Genomic DNA, 13,933 nt, shown 5'->3' with positions numbered 1-13,933 from the left:
GTTTGATGTTATATCTCACTTCTGCATGCCTTATGCCATTATCTTCAGCCCTCGGAAATGATGACTTTCTCAAATGTCTTGTTTTTGTCCACAAACCAAAATGATTCACTTTTGATGATTTCTATGTTATATGGAGCAAAGGAGCTGGAAAATATTCACATTTAAGAAGCTAAAAAAATCTTCATCTACCACTTTATCCTCCACATGAGGGTCACGGGGCAGCTGGTGCCAATCCCACCTGACATAGGACAAAAGGCGGACAGGTCATCAGTCCATTCACGGAGTCACTATATAGACAAACAACCATTCACTATTACACTCGGTCAATTTTGAGTGTCCAGTTAACCTCTGCATGTTTTTGGACAAGAAACCAGAGAAAACCCATGTACCGGAACCTTCCTGTCAAATCTAAATGTTAATTCTTTATTTTGGTACTTCTGCGACCTGGTTTGACAGTTAAAATAAACATTGTCATTATTCATTTGTACAAAGTTTAAGTTTTCAAAAAAACGGTTAAAGAATTAAAGAGCAACTTTACAAACTCTCAAAACCACTTTCCACCACCCGTCATTTATTTTAACACTCAATCTTAGTATCTAACATGTTTCCTCAAACTGTTGGGGATTTTTTTTTTGTCATTCTATTGTGTTGTGGTTTGGCAGCACAGGGGCCAAACCACAACCTCGCACAATGTAGTCGAGTCAGTGGGTTAGAAACTGTAACATGATGACTGTCATGTGAGAATCCGAGAAGATGGTTTACGTCGACAGCATGGTTCCGAGTCAGAGTTTTCTGCCCTCTGACCTGCAGTGTTGCACCAGAATGTTAAATATCAATAAACATACATTAAATTGAACATTTCTGTTGATTGAATATAATAATTCTTTTTTTGTGAGCCGAGCGATTTTGTCACAATTTAGTGACACAATTACATCAAGACTAGAAAAGCACATAAATTTACATTTCAGGACATTTTGTGACATACTTAAAAGACGCAACAACAAATTAATAAAAAAAAGACACATTTATTCATAAATAAATATGTAATGAGCTTTAAAACATACTTAAAATAAGGGTATACACAGTATATATGCTTTGAACCTGGAAAGTTATCCAGGAGTGTTTGCTTTGCAGAGGACAGAAGCAGCAGCAGTCTTGTCAGCTGAGGATCTTGATCCTGACTGAAGGCAACCTGATCTTTGCTGCCTTCACCTCTGCTGTCATATCGACACCTAGTGGCGCCCTGGAAAACAGCAGTTACGTTGATTTTAATCAAAATGGAAATGTGTGTGGGGTTTTTGGTATCTTGGTTGACTTTCACTTCCCAAACTTTTCTGGCTTACATTGTAAGAGGAACGTTACTGGTGACTGGTGACTAATATACTGTATAAATACTCTGTGGCTGCCTTTTTCAGTTTTTCTTTGTGTTTTAACTGTTAACTGACTTTTAAGAGAAATAATTTGCTTCTGATCTTCACTCCTGAGGATTCTGAATGACACCACATCCCTAGCATTTGCATTTGTGTGTACAATTAACATGTTGAAGTGATTAAAACGTGAATAAAAAACATAAATAAATCTTCAGTCGTCGGTGACTTACTTTGGCTCGTAGCGGACATCCACATCTGGAGGCAGAATTCCTTTCCCTTCTCTCAGGCGTTCAACGCCATTCCTGGTTCGAACAAGAACACTTCTGTGTTAAATCCAGCCATAAAATCAGATTCACTGTCACTTACAACACACACACAGTCACACACCACGCAATCATGACTCCATTGTCAGTGCAGAACTTGGCTGGAGGACAGAACAGCTGCAGTCCTGTCTTCTCAGTGATGACGCTCAAAGCCTTTCGGATATACTGGTTGCTTGCAACTCCTCCAGACAGAACCTAAAAGAAAAAGAAAAGAGTTGTTAAAAACATCAAATTTCTACACCAACAACAAAAATCCACCTTGTTGCGGTACTTCTAGGGCTGTCAAAATTAATGTTTTAATTTTGTCCTTATTGCAATCTTTGAGGTGCAAACAGCCGGGCACTGTATACTTGAGTTATTCATAGAGGAAGAAGTAAACATTTTCAGCGATCTCTCCCTTTTGAGGTATCTGATAGAACATTGTTGCAGATGCTGGAGAAGGTATATGTCTTTCTGTACTGCCCTTTACTTGGTCAAAACCTGTCATGACGGGACAGAATTAGCAATAGCAGGTGCAGAAGTGTAGTTCTCTCTCAAATTACTTACTGCTGAAAGGTTATTATGGAATTGCTGATCAATAACCCCCCCAAAATGTTGTCTACTTTGAAGCTGTCTTGTTGATTATAAGAAAAGAACTCAAATAAAACTGTCTTTAAAAAACAGGATGTAACTTCTGGTGGACTTCATGTCACTGGAGCAAACTGTGTGATGATTTCATAGTCTTTAAAAGTTTTCTCAGCAATTCTCAGCTTTACTCTGAGAATTGCTGGATCTTATTCTGGCAGTTTGAATCTCCGGAGTGGCAACAAAGAAGACTCCATTCTCTATTTTTTACAAGCCACTACACCATTACAGTCCCTTTACAGCTGTTATTTAATAGAGCTGTGTTTAGGGTCTTTCAGGATGCTTGCACACAAGGTGATGATATTAAACCAGTGTGAAGAGAACAGGAGTAAAAACAGGACCCAAGTTATACTGTATACAGTATTTACTGATGTTCCACCAAGTTACCTAGTGATTAAGACCCTTGCCGACAGTACAGTGTTCTCACTTTGTTCCAAAAGGTCAAAGTACACAGTCTTATTTTCATTCATGGAGTAAAATACAAAGTGGAGTGACACACTCACTGACCAAGGTGGGACTGTTAGATGGCAGCAGGCCCTTTGCCTTGCAGAACAAGATGGCGCGGTGTGTGCGCTTTGCAAGATGAGCGGCGACTGTGTGCTGCGTGGCAGCTGCGATGTCACCCACACATGACAGTAAAGTCCCCTCTTCTACACCTGCAGAGGGAGGAAATGAAAGTCACTACATTTTTATATAGTGAGGAATGAATATCTTTTTCTTTTCATGTTACTGTTGAACAAAAAAAGCGCTAAACATTGCCCAGACAAACAGTTCTCACGGTTCGTATGTGTGTCACTTGTTAATGTTACACTAAGACACAAGAAAAAGAGATGGGTTTGATCAGCTCAGGTCATTGATTAACAAACATTTTTGTGTCTCTGGTGGTACATCTGCATCTAAATCAACAAGAATGGTGAAACCATGTCTTGAGAGGCTGAGTAGTAAAGTGTGGCACCAGTTTATGTGAGCAGAGTAAGTTGCCATGGTGATCTAACCACCTTTGTGACACAGAACATAATTCAACATAACATTCAAAGAAAAACATAGATCACAACAATAAACCACAGAAAGACATAAGACAAAAGGTGGTCACTCTCAAGACCTTATACTGTACCTTCCTCTGCCTCTTTTTTCATTATCGCCATATTAACTTGAGTACGTAATCCGGCAAAAGAAAAGCAGCAGTCGTGCGTTTGGCCCATGGGTGTCCTGAACGGAAACTTTGTCTTGTCGCCATTCTTCGCCAAAAGCTCTATAGCCTGTCCTCCACTGAGACTGGAGCACTGTGGGTGTTTTATGAGGGACAAGCGTCTCGCCACCTGGGAGTCCACACAAAAACGTAATATATTTCAAACTGGGCAACATGATCAGCAACAATAGGTGGGCTTTAGTTTTAAAAGTGTTACTTTATCTAGTGTATCTCCAGGAGCTTCATCCAGAGTGTGACCCAGAAGCAGAAAGTCATCAACTCCTCGGGCCACGGCGAGAAGAGAGTGACCGCCAGACACGAGCAGGACCAGGAAGGGGAATTCAACAGGTTGCAGCATCCTGACTGTCAGTGCGTGAGCTTCCATGTGGTGGATGGGGATGAACGGCTTGTTGTGGTGCCTCACAAACCTCTGACTGAATTCAAGGCCGATGCCGAGGCTCAAAGCCAAGCCTGGCATCACCGTGGTGGCCACAGCTGTGAGCTGGCTCGGGTCCACACCACTTCTGTCCAATGCCTCCTGGACCACACGCTCAATGTTTTCTCTGTGGTGGTGTTGTGCTACTGTGGGGATGATACCACCAGTCCTACAGAGTTTGAAAAGAAGAATGGATGTCAACTCAAACCGTTAAATCAGAAGCTTTCAAACAACAATTTAGGGGGAGATGGTGAATGGAATTGAAAAGACTTTACATATATAATTATTTCATGATCATAGTTTTCTTGAATAAAAATGTATAACTTGTGAAAAAGCTGAAATGTTTGTGATTTTGTTAAAGTAAAACAGTAGTTTTAGGGACTTTACCCACTTTATTTATTTATTTATGGTTTATTTTATAGGAACAGACACAATTAGACAGTACTGCTAACAGTTGTCCAACACATGCACCATAGTGTTTCTAGTGGATACTAATTTGCAACACTTAAGTTAAAAAGTAAACTATGTATTAAACATAAAGTAAAAAACATATTTTAAAACATTACATTTGACGTTAGGAATGAACTAGACATGCAGGTTTGTTGCTGAATCAACCAGTATTTGGTAGCTCTTAAACATTCATGTTTTCAGCTGAATTCAAATGATCTTGTAAAAAGTTATTTAATCACAAATAAGATACATTTTTTATGCTTTTTATTGCAATTTGCATTTAAATCACGTTGTGCCATCCCTGTGAGTGGAGACCCAGATCTCAGATCACAGTCTCAGCCCTACATATTGCCCTTGATAAGTGAAAACAGTTTCAGTCGCTCACCTCAGATGTACTTGTTTCTGTGAATGAAGACTCTCTCCCAGTATTGCACCTGTCTCGTCCAACACAGCAGCTCCAGTGTCATCACAGCTCGTCTCAATGCCCAGAACCAGTGTGGAAGAGGAGGCTGTTTTTCCACAGGCAGCAGAGAAGCAAACTGCTGTGTGTCTCAACTGCAACAGCCTCTGCACACAACCCACTTTGGAGGAGAACATGGTCAATAACCTTTACTTGTCACCTCAAGTTAAAACAGTCGAGTACTCACGGTCACCTCACATCTGTCCCCAATAAATATCAACCTAATAGAGGACGTAAATGAAAAATAATTCCACTACTACCTCTTCAAGTTTCACAGAAACAAACCAATGACAGTAGCATGGCGTTGTTCCGGTTTGCTCTGATGACATCCGGCCGTGTTTCGTGCAAATAAATCCGTGCAAAGGCAAGTTTGGGACCCCAAATAAATTACTTAAATTTAGAACAAAGATCTTAAAAGTCAGGGTTTAACAATAACTGTAAACTAAACTCATTAGAAAACATCTCATGGTCCACCTGATTACAAACGGTTTTGATAATATTTTTTGGGGGGGACATTTTAGTTCGGTGCACAAATATACAACCATGGAGTCCAGAGGATAAGTCAGCATTTTTGACCAAATGGTTCTTTCCTCAAAGTGTTAATCTAAAAACAAAGGTAATATTTGCTCTTATATCTTGGCTGTACTACATCAATTTTAAATGTATGCGCCCGGAAACTTTGTTAACGAGTGATCTTTGCTGCCTTCACGTGTGTCAGAAATGTCGTAATTCTGAATACTCACCATAGTGACAAAATGCTTTTAGGATTTTTATTTTTATTTTTTTTCAGAGGAACAAGGTCATTTCTATTTTACATGTGTCAGCGAACTTGTAAATGATCGTAGGCTGAGTTTGTCGCTAGCTTTTTCTTATTTTACTCGGTTTGGGGAAGCTGAAGTTTGCTTATGCTATTAGCATACACATAAACTAGGATTGGCCAGTATTAAATATCACGAACTATATTGCAATGTGCCAAAGATTTCACATATCGATATCATATTCATAGCACGTGGACACTTAATGTTTTTACGTCCCACGTGTGAGCTAGTGTTTGTCATTTTCTGTTAATATATACGTCTGGAAACACAAATAAATTGTATTTTCAACTTTCACCCAGAAGTAAAAATCAATGAAAATACTATGGGCCCTTTATACTGCAGCCATTTTGAGGTGTTACTCGTTGCTTTAGCTCAGACCAAGTACAAATGCCATAGCAGCTGTCAAACGTGGCTGTTATACTTAATAATATTTAACCATGGAGCTTTGCCAGCACTAGCTGTTATGAGGTTGGGTTTTAACAAGAGTATTGTGTTGACTTTTCTAAAGGAGACATGGAACACCCAACTTGTGTTGTGGAGGAAATGAAGCAGTTTGTCATACATGGTGCTCCATCAACAGTGTATTACATCCCAGATTTCATATCAGAGGATGAGGAGTCCTATCTTCTGCAGCAGGTCTACAAGTCTCCAAAGACTAAATGGACTCAGCTGTCAGGACGCAGACTACAAAACTGGGGAGGGTTACCTCATCCCAAAGGCATGGTGGCAGAGAAGATACCAGACTGGCTCCACACGTACTGTGAGAAAATTTCCTCTCTTGGTGCATTTGGTGGGAAAACAGCCAACCATGTGTTGGTGAATGAGTATAAACAAGGAGAAGGGATTATGCCTCATGAGGACGGCCCTCTCTACCACCCTACTGTCACCACTATTAGCCTGGGCTCTCACACCTTCCTTGACTTCTACACACCGGTCAGCAGCATGGAAAATGACGCCCCACAGACAGAGGAGAACCGTTACCTGTTCTCCCTGCTGGTGAAGCCACGCAGTCTTTTGATCCTGCAGGATGAAATGTACCAGCGTCTCCTTCATGGCATCCGACCATGCGATCAGGACACCCTGACAGACAAGGTGGTGAACCTGTCAGCAGCTGGGGCCATGCCAGGGGAGATAATGACACGGGACACCAGAGTGTCGCTGACTGTACGACATGTGCCTAAAGTCATCAAGACAAAACTCTTCCTGGGAAGGAAATGAAGAAAGACTCTGTGTTGCCCTTATAGGTTTTTACACCACAACATAATTGAGTTTGTCAGAATAACATAGATTGTAACTAAAGATTTCACCAACAGCAACTTTGACTTGATACAACATGTTTGGCGCAACACACTATCTATAATAGACATGTTATAATTATACTGATTGATCTTGGTGTCATTTACTATCTTGATTTACTTCACAGTAGAGTCAATCGGGCAGGCTACTTTGAACATGTAGTGCATACATAATGTCATCACATTTCCTTGAAGATTAAATTCAATGGGACGTTACTACGTACTATACATCCAGTCTGAGGAAGTAAAAAATGCAAGTTGCACCATTGGAAATGTATAATCTAGCGTTGCAATTTTGGCTAGTAGGGACCAGAAATGATGATCAGCCTCTGCTACATGTTTGTGAATCTATTTCTCTTATTGAATGATCAATTCCATACTTGTTTGTTATAAGTTGGTTAAATGTATGTTTTTTTAAAACATGTTCTCTGCTTTACTAAAATATCTTTGCACCATATGTATTTGTGTCAATTTTTCCCAAATCAATTGTAATCCAAATGCAGAATGTTGGTGTTTTTTGAAACTTCTGGATAAAAGATACAACAAAGAGTATCAATTCATATAGTGGCACATAATGGGTTTCTCATAGGTTCACTGTCACACTTGAAGTTGTAACAAACTGTCTTGTTCATTCTGTGAGTGATGAAGCTGCAGAAGAGTTAAATTTGTCATCACAAAACACTAACGTTGTTTCACACTTTGGTGTGAAATCATATTTCTCAGCAGGACACCAAAAAACAATGGAGCCACAGGTGAAGCGCTGGAAAGGGTCGTTGTGTGACACTGACTCCTGGATCGCCTATCCTGTACTGTCAGACGAGCAGTCGCAAGACATCGAGTTGATAGAGGCGTTCGCTGCACCCATTGTCAACAAGAAAGAGACATCTCGACTTATCAGGGAGCTCAACAGCCTCTACCCACTGAACAGCCTTCAGCACGTCAAGAGGGTGCGGGCGTGCAAGGCGCAGGGCAGCCCTCATCCTCTGGAAGTCCTCGTGTGCCTGGTCAGCGATGTGCCAAAAACAAAGATAGTCAGCATCGACTCCCTGCTGTCCTCAGATGGCGTAAAACATGATGGATTAGGTGAGCCTTTTATTGTGAAGGTCCCTTCTCGTCCCCCCTTGACCCGACCTCAGTTTGAGTTGGTGAACAAACACTGGCCCACCTCCTTTCACGAAGACAAACAGGTGACTGTCGCTCTGAGAGGAGAGCTCTTCAGTCCATCTCAGAAAGCCAACATGCACAAGTACATGATGTCTGCTCTCACTGCTGCCAAAGCTGGAAAGGAGATGGGGATGGAGGCAGTTGGGGCCGTCGTCGTCAACCGGGCAACGCAGGAGGTCATCGCAGTGGGTCACGACTGCCGAGGCGACCACCCCCTTCACCACGCGGTCATGGTCTGCATTGACCTCGTGGCTCACAGTCAAGGTGCCGGCTGTTATTCATTTGACAAATACCCTGCTTGTCGATTTACTCCACCAGACTTTGATACACATGAAAATGCACCGGATGCAGAGGCGAGTTCTCAGCCGTACATATGCACTGGTTATGACCTTTATGTGACACGAGAACCTTGCGTTATGTGCGCTATGGCACTGGTCCACTCCCGGATTGGCCGTGTGTTCTATGGGACTACCTCTACTGATGGGGCATTAGGGACCAAGTTCAAAATTCACTCCCTGAAAGATTTGAACCATCACTTTGAGGTCTACAAAGGAGTCTTGAGCACACAGTGTGAGGATCTCAACAGACTGGACGACCACAAACAACAGCAAAGTGGAGAGTAACATAAATCCAGTCAGTGAGTCTGGAGCTGGAAGATTCTGAGTTGTAGTTACCAACAGTAACATACCAATGTGCCCATGTTTTTACAAAAGCAGTTATTTTAAATTTTTCATAATTTCTGCCACGATTGGTCAGTCTCAAATTTCTTACTGAAGCTTAAACTGGAGACAATAGAGAGAGAATATCAGTGAAACTGGAGCCTGGTTGGGCATACAACATGTTCACAGCAAATATTTTTTTATTTTTAAGAGCTGCTGCAAGAGACAGAAGGCAGAGCTGCTCTCCGTACAAGTGTCCAGATGAAAAAAGCTTGGTTTTACTGTTTAATAAATTATCTTTTAACTCATGGTAAGTGGATTGAAATCCGAACAGAAACACAGAAATACATTTTGTAAATGTTGAGATTTTGGGATCAACAGCCATTTTTTGTTAACTGATGAACCTTTAAAAAATGTACACAATGATTTTTCTTGTACAACTGAAACCGTTGTATAAAATACATTTTTAGATGAATGAAACTTCATGTTAGCCCTTCTGATTTGTTACAATATTCATTCACACAAACAGTGGTATCCAGTTAACACGGGTTTTATCACAATAAACCACAGACTTCCCTTACTTAATACTTGACCTAACGACCACCATTTGTCTTATTTCCATATACAGGACTTTTATTTTATCATACAGAACAAAACATTCACAAATAAAACTGTACAAAGGGGAAAAAAAACAAACACTGCCCTGTTTTGACTGAGTTACAAGTGGGAAAATGATTCACATACCAAGGAAATCATGCAAACAAAAGAGTATGATTCCATTCTTTGCTCAGCACAAAAACAAGTTTTGACGCCCATTACAAAATTAGAGTGTAATAACGAGCCACAGGCTCCAACCCTCAGGGAGTAAACATCTCTGGAAAATACACTGGGGACAACTTTGTTGGTAGAGACAAAGTCGTACTCAACGCCGTGTGAATTGATGGCAAAGAAAAAGGAAAAAAAAGAACCTGAACTTAACCAAATGCCTGAAAAATGCCTGGGCCAGCCCAGGTCAATACAGGCCAAATATACATCATTAAATATTCACATAAGGTTGTAATGCATATGGCATCCTGTCATCTACAAACATACTCATGGTTTGGAAACATTTCATCTTCGGCCCAACGACTCTGACAACAACGGTGGCGTTTTACACAAACTGTACAACTTGGTACACACATCGGGCGATACAGACTACGTGGGAATTAACTTCGGTTTCTATGAGACACAGCGTTTACCATATCTTAATACTTGTTGATGCCGAAAATTCTCACTCCGTGTAGCTGCGGGAGCTTGGGAATCAGGACGCTCAAAAGTGAGGCAGTGTTTATGACGAAGTGTGCTGTGTCGTACTTTGTGTAGAAACTTGCCAGGAAGTATCTGTAAAGGAAGACAGAGAGACTCATAACGTGCGCTTAAAGGAATGACTAATAACTTTTACATAAAAATATATATCTGTTAAATTCAAACCATTGTCAAATTAGTTCACACAATGCTCCACACGACTCTCTCTGTGTTTATCAGTATAGTGGCGTTTAGTTCTCATGTCACCCGGCAACACTCTCACACTGCACACACACAGGAAATGATTTGTTTTTATGTCCAGACAGACGGAGGCAATAGCAAAATTGTGCGTGTAAAGCTGCAAACAGCTTAACAAAACAAACACAAAAAAGCGCCCTCTAAAACTTTCAGAAGTGCATTCTATGGTTTAAAATCCCCAGTTGTTCACTTCTTGCTCCCGTCTGCCCCTGCACTGCAGCTGTACACGCACAAACGCTCCCTCAGTCAAGTCTGACCATATTGCTTGACAGACAGAATCTGATGATATTTAATACATACAGAATGATCGGTGAGATGGTGAAGAACTTTCGAGAAGAGGTGAACTGCACGCCGTAGTCGAGCTGTTCCCAATGTGTAAGAAGTCTGGCTTTTCCTTGGTCGGGGGTCTCAAAAGGCGTTCCTTTCACTGCATGCATGAAGACGTACATTCCCTACAGAGATGGAAACAAATATATAGTTCACAGTGAAGTAATTACCCATAGATCACAAGACCAATCGTTTCAATTTTTATGCTTTTTATTTAAAATGACAGTAGTATTTTTTAAGGTAAGGTAATTAAATTCCCTCTTTTGCAGCTAACTCTGCCCATACCTGAAAAATGCCAAGAAGTAAGGCTGAGAGCTGAGGGAGAACGAGTGAGGGGCGTGGTCTGGTAGTGAAATCTGACACTAAGTTGCTGCTGCTCTAATAAGGTATTGCTCCAGGGGGAGGAGTCTGGGATAACGAGCCTTGTGCTGATTGGACAAGAGGGTGTTCCAGTGATGAAAGAGTGGGCTAAAATATGTATAATTTCAATAATATTCACAACTGTGCAGATCTGCACCCGACTCAACAAATAAAATGATTAAATACCCATATACACTGATTTTCACCAGAAAAAAATAGGTTTAGGGGTTTAGTTACGCTTGGGTTAGTTGTTCCCTTTCCAAATCTTTAACAAAAACAACAAACTTCAGACTATAAATCCCATTCTACAGTTGTGTTTTTCTTCTTCTTAAGTCTGAACTGCAGAATGCTTATTGCAGAAACAATACAACAAAGGCTGACTGCTGTCTTATCAATTTGTCCACAGATAATCATCACTCCAATGTGACGACAGAGAGAAAGCTTGTCTTCATGTGATAAAGGACCACATGCCAAGAAGAAAGAATACATAATGCTGAATGTTCTCCATTGTCACCCTTTGTTTACTGTATCACATTCTTTTCTTTGTGGAATTCATTTGCAGGCCACACTGTGTCACACTGACATGACAAGCTATTTATGTGGCAGCCAGATCAGGGTGAACCATTCCAAACTGAACTGTGGTGAGCTGAACTGCACTGTACTGTACTGCTTGGTAGAAATTAAGCTTTATTCACCAACAAATAACCTAATCTCACGAGCAGTGAGGACCGCCTCTTTTCTCAGCTTTAAAAAAAGCTGCATTACAGAGAGAAAGGTAATAAAACTGACCCGCTGAGGCATAATCAGCACACAGCTGTTGTATTGTGAGTTAAATAATGGGCTACATATGACCTGAGTTGTTACTGTTAATAGCCTTCCATGTTGGCTGAGATGCACAATCCTTGTAAACTGCTTGGAGCTCGTTCTACTCAATGGTGTGTCTCACACATGCACGCGCTGACTTTGTCTTTGTTTCCCTGCAAGCCATGTAACAATGAAAGTTCAGTTTTGTCTACAGACCTTATATGGAGCGAACACATTATCATAATGAGTCACATGTCTGGCAGCCACAGGGCACAGCCTCCTCAAAATAGAGGCACACACAAGAACAGGCACGGCAGGAGATAAATAAGAACAAAAAGGCTGGATGTTTTGAGTTGTGATTGGGTGATAATGTCATTGGTTTTGAGAGTGACAGCGTGAGACCATAACTTACAAAGTTGTGAATGACATTAGTAAGAGTCCACACCACTGGCACGCTGAAGAAGGGTATGCTCAAGAGCACAATGTGCAGAATTCCAACACCAAGTGCATAGGTCAGCCAGATCCCTCGACTGTTCATCACCCGAGTGTTGGGGTTCACCTCACTGTGTGCCACACCCACATTCATTCTGGTCTGTAAGAGCAAACAAATGTATTTACACAACAGCTTATCATGTACAATCATTTATTCCCTCTTTCTAATTTAAAAGAACTTGTGCTAGTAACACCTTAATAATAATATTTTTTTAGTAGAAATGCAATAAAAGTTAATTTTCATTTACCATTAATTGTTTAGTTGCTTTGGGGATAAAAAAAAGGGGATAACGGTCTAAAATATCAAATTTCCCAACCGTCAACATGATCATGTAGATTATTTTTTGATTTGTCCAGAAACCAAAGATATTCAGTTTACCGTCATAGAGGAGCAAAGAAATGGAACATCACATTCAAAAAGCTGCAATTCATTTTATATTTGACAAATAAATGATTATTTGATTATTCACTGCAGGCCTCATTGCAGCCCTGTGAGAATGTTACATTTCAGATTATCGCCTGTGGTATTATTCTCTAATCTGACATTAACTGGCTCTAAATTCTTCAATCATCTAAAAACCATAACCCTTTATTTAACATAGCAAAATGATAAGACCCCCTACCAACACAGCGCTTTGCTCTCCCCTCAGACAAACAACAACATATTGAGTAATCCCACTGAACTTTACCCCGTGGCACGCTTTCAGCTGCCAGGATGGATGGAACAGGGAGCAAAGATTAAGTTGCAGCTGTTATGGATATCATGACCTAAAACTTCACATTCCCAACAAACACCCCAGTTTAAACTGCCAGTTTTACTATGTTACATAACAGGAGTATGTTGTTAATAAAGTAAGTGTTTAATGTATCAGTGAACGAGGACATGGTATTTTAGGACTGTTTACAATATGCTAATCGAATGCTACATGAAGATGTGAGATACAGGTTCTGCTCTCAGTGCATGGACATAAATTAACATATTTTTCAATTCACGTCTGATAACCATAACTTCAGTAAAAGTATTTGCACATTGACACAATCCGTAAACAGGTTTTTGACTGAAGTTACACCCAAATGAAGAGTCACTGGCTGCGACTATTTGCTGCGTAATTCGTAGCAACAACAACCTGCAGGATTATTGACGTAACTAAGTAAACACGAGAGAGCAAACTGATTTTATATCTGGCTCTCGTACGGAATATATGTATTGTCTGGTTCATAATTACATCTATGGTAGCAAACTTTGTGGATGTGAACACATACAACGTTCGTTCGGCGGCTATTCGTTTCCAGCACGTAGCCCGAACCGATCTACCAATCTCCGCATAGTTCTTTACGTAGATGGCAAACGTGAATGGCGTTTGCGTATGTGGGTAAAAGTGTGAAATAAAACACAAACACAGGCAGCGTTGCTGACTTACAGGTAGCAGCGAGCAGTGGGGAGTATTTACAGAGGCGAGATGCTATGGAGAGAAATTGTTTATCCCCCTGTGGAAGTGTCCAGAGCCGCGGTTGACAACACGTCGTACGTATGCGTACAGTGACCCGACCCGAGCGGAAGTATAAGCGGTTTCAGGGCATCGCTGTGGTGCGTTGATTCTCCCTGGTTTGGCTTCTCAG

At 40.9% G+C, this 13,933-nt stretch overlaps 4 protein-coding genes across 4 annotated transcripts; 2 read left to right on the top strand and 2 right to left on the bottom strand.

Moving 5' to 3' along the window:
- Positions 1 to 638: 638 nt before the first annotated feature.
- osgepl1 (O-sialoglycoprotein endopeptidase-like 1) lies at positions 639 to 5,202 on the bottom strand. The gene is made up of 7 exons (XM_058654821.1): positions 4,778 to 5,202; positions 3,724 to 4,111; positions 3,432 to 3,636; positions 2,825 to 2,973; positions 1,758 to 1,888; positions 1,601 to 1,672; positions 639 to 1,243 (listed from the first exon to the last, which is right to left on the bottom strand). The coding sequence occupies exons 1-7, from the start codon at positions 4,987 to 4,989 to the stop codon at positions 1,159 to 1,161; spliced, it is 1,242 nt and encodes a 413-aa protein (XP_058510804.1). The 5' UTR covers positions 4,990 to 5,202; the 3' UTR covers positions 639 to 1,158.
- A 165-nt stretch (positions 5,203 to 5,367) lies between these two features.
- Positions 5,368 to 7,422, top strand: alkbh6 (alkB homolog 6). Its single transcript, XM_058654823.1, has 2 exons — positions 5,368 to 5,468; positions 6,179 to 7,422. The coding sequence occupies exon 2, from the start codon at positions 6,184 to 6,186 to the stop codon at positions 6,886 to 6,888; it is 705 nt and encodes a 234-aa protein (XP_058510806.1). The 5' UTR covers positions 5,368 to 5,468; positions 6,179 to 6,183; the 3' UTR covers positions 6,889 to 7,422.
- adat3 (adenosine deaminase tRNA specific 3) lies at positions 5,374 to 9,380 on the top strand. The gene is made up of 2 exons (XM_058654822.1): positions 5,374 to 5,468; positions 7,689 to 9,380. The coding sequence occupies exon 2, from the start codon at positions 7,706 to 7,708 to the stop codon at positions 8,750 to 8,752; it is 1,047 nt and encodes a 348-aa protein (XP_058510805.1). The 5' UTR covers positions 5,374 to 5,468; positions 7,689 to 7,705; the 3' UTR covers positions 8,753 to 9,380.
- ormdl1 (ORMDL sphingolipid biosynthesis regulator 1) lies at positions 8,971 to 13,893 on the bottom strand. The gene is made up of 4 exons (XM_058654825.1): positions 13,735 to 13,893; positions 12,234 to 12,413; positions 10,631 to 10,782; positions 8,971 to 10,168 (listed from the first exon to the last, which is right to left on the bottom strand). Exons 2-4 carry the CDS (start codon positions 12,405 to 12,407, stop codon positions 10,033 to 10,035), a joined length of 462 nt encoding a protein of 153 aa, XP_058510808.1. The 5' UTR covers positions 12,408 to 12,413; positions 13,735 to 13,893; the 3' UTR covers positions 8,971 to 10,032.
- Between the last annotated feature and the right edge of the window lie 40 nt (positions 13,894 to 13,933).

Source organism: Solea solea, chromosome 2 (assembly GCF_958295425.1).
Source record: "Solea solea chromosome 2, fSolSol10.1, whole genome shotgun sequence".
NCBI lineage: Eukaryota > Metazoa > Chordata > Actinopteri > Pleuronectiformes > Soleidae > Solea > Solea solea.
Note: the sequence above shows the minus strand (reverse complement) of the source record. Positions and strands in the feature narration are given on the sequence as shown.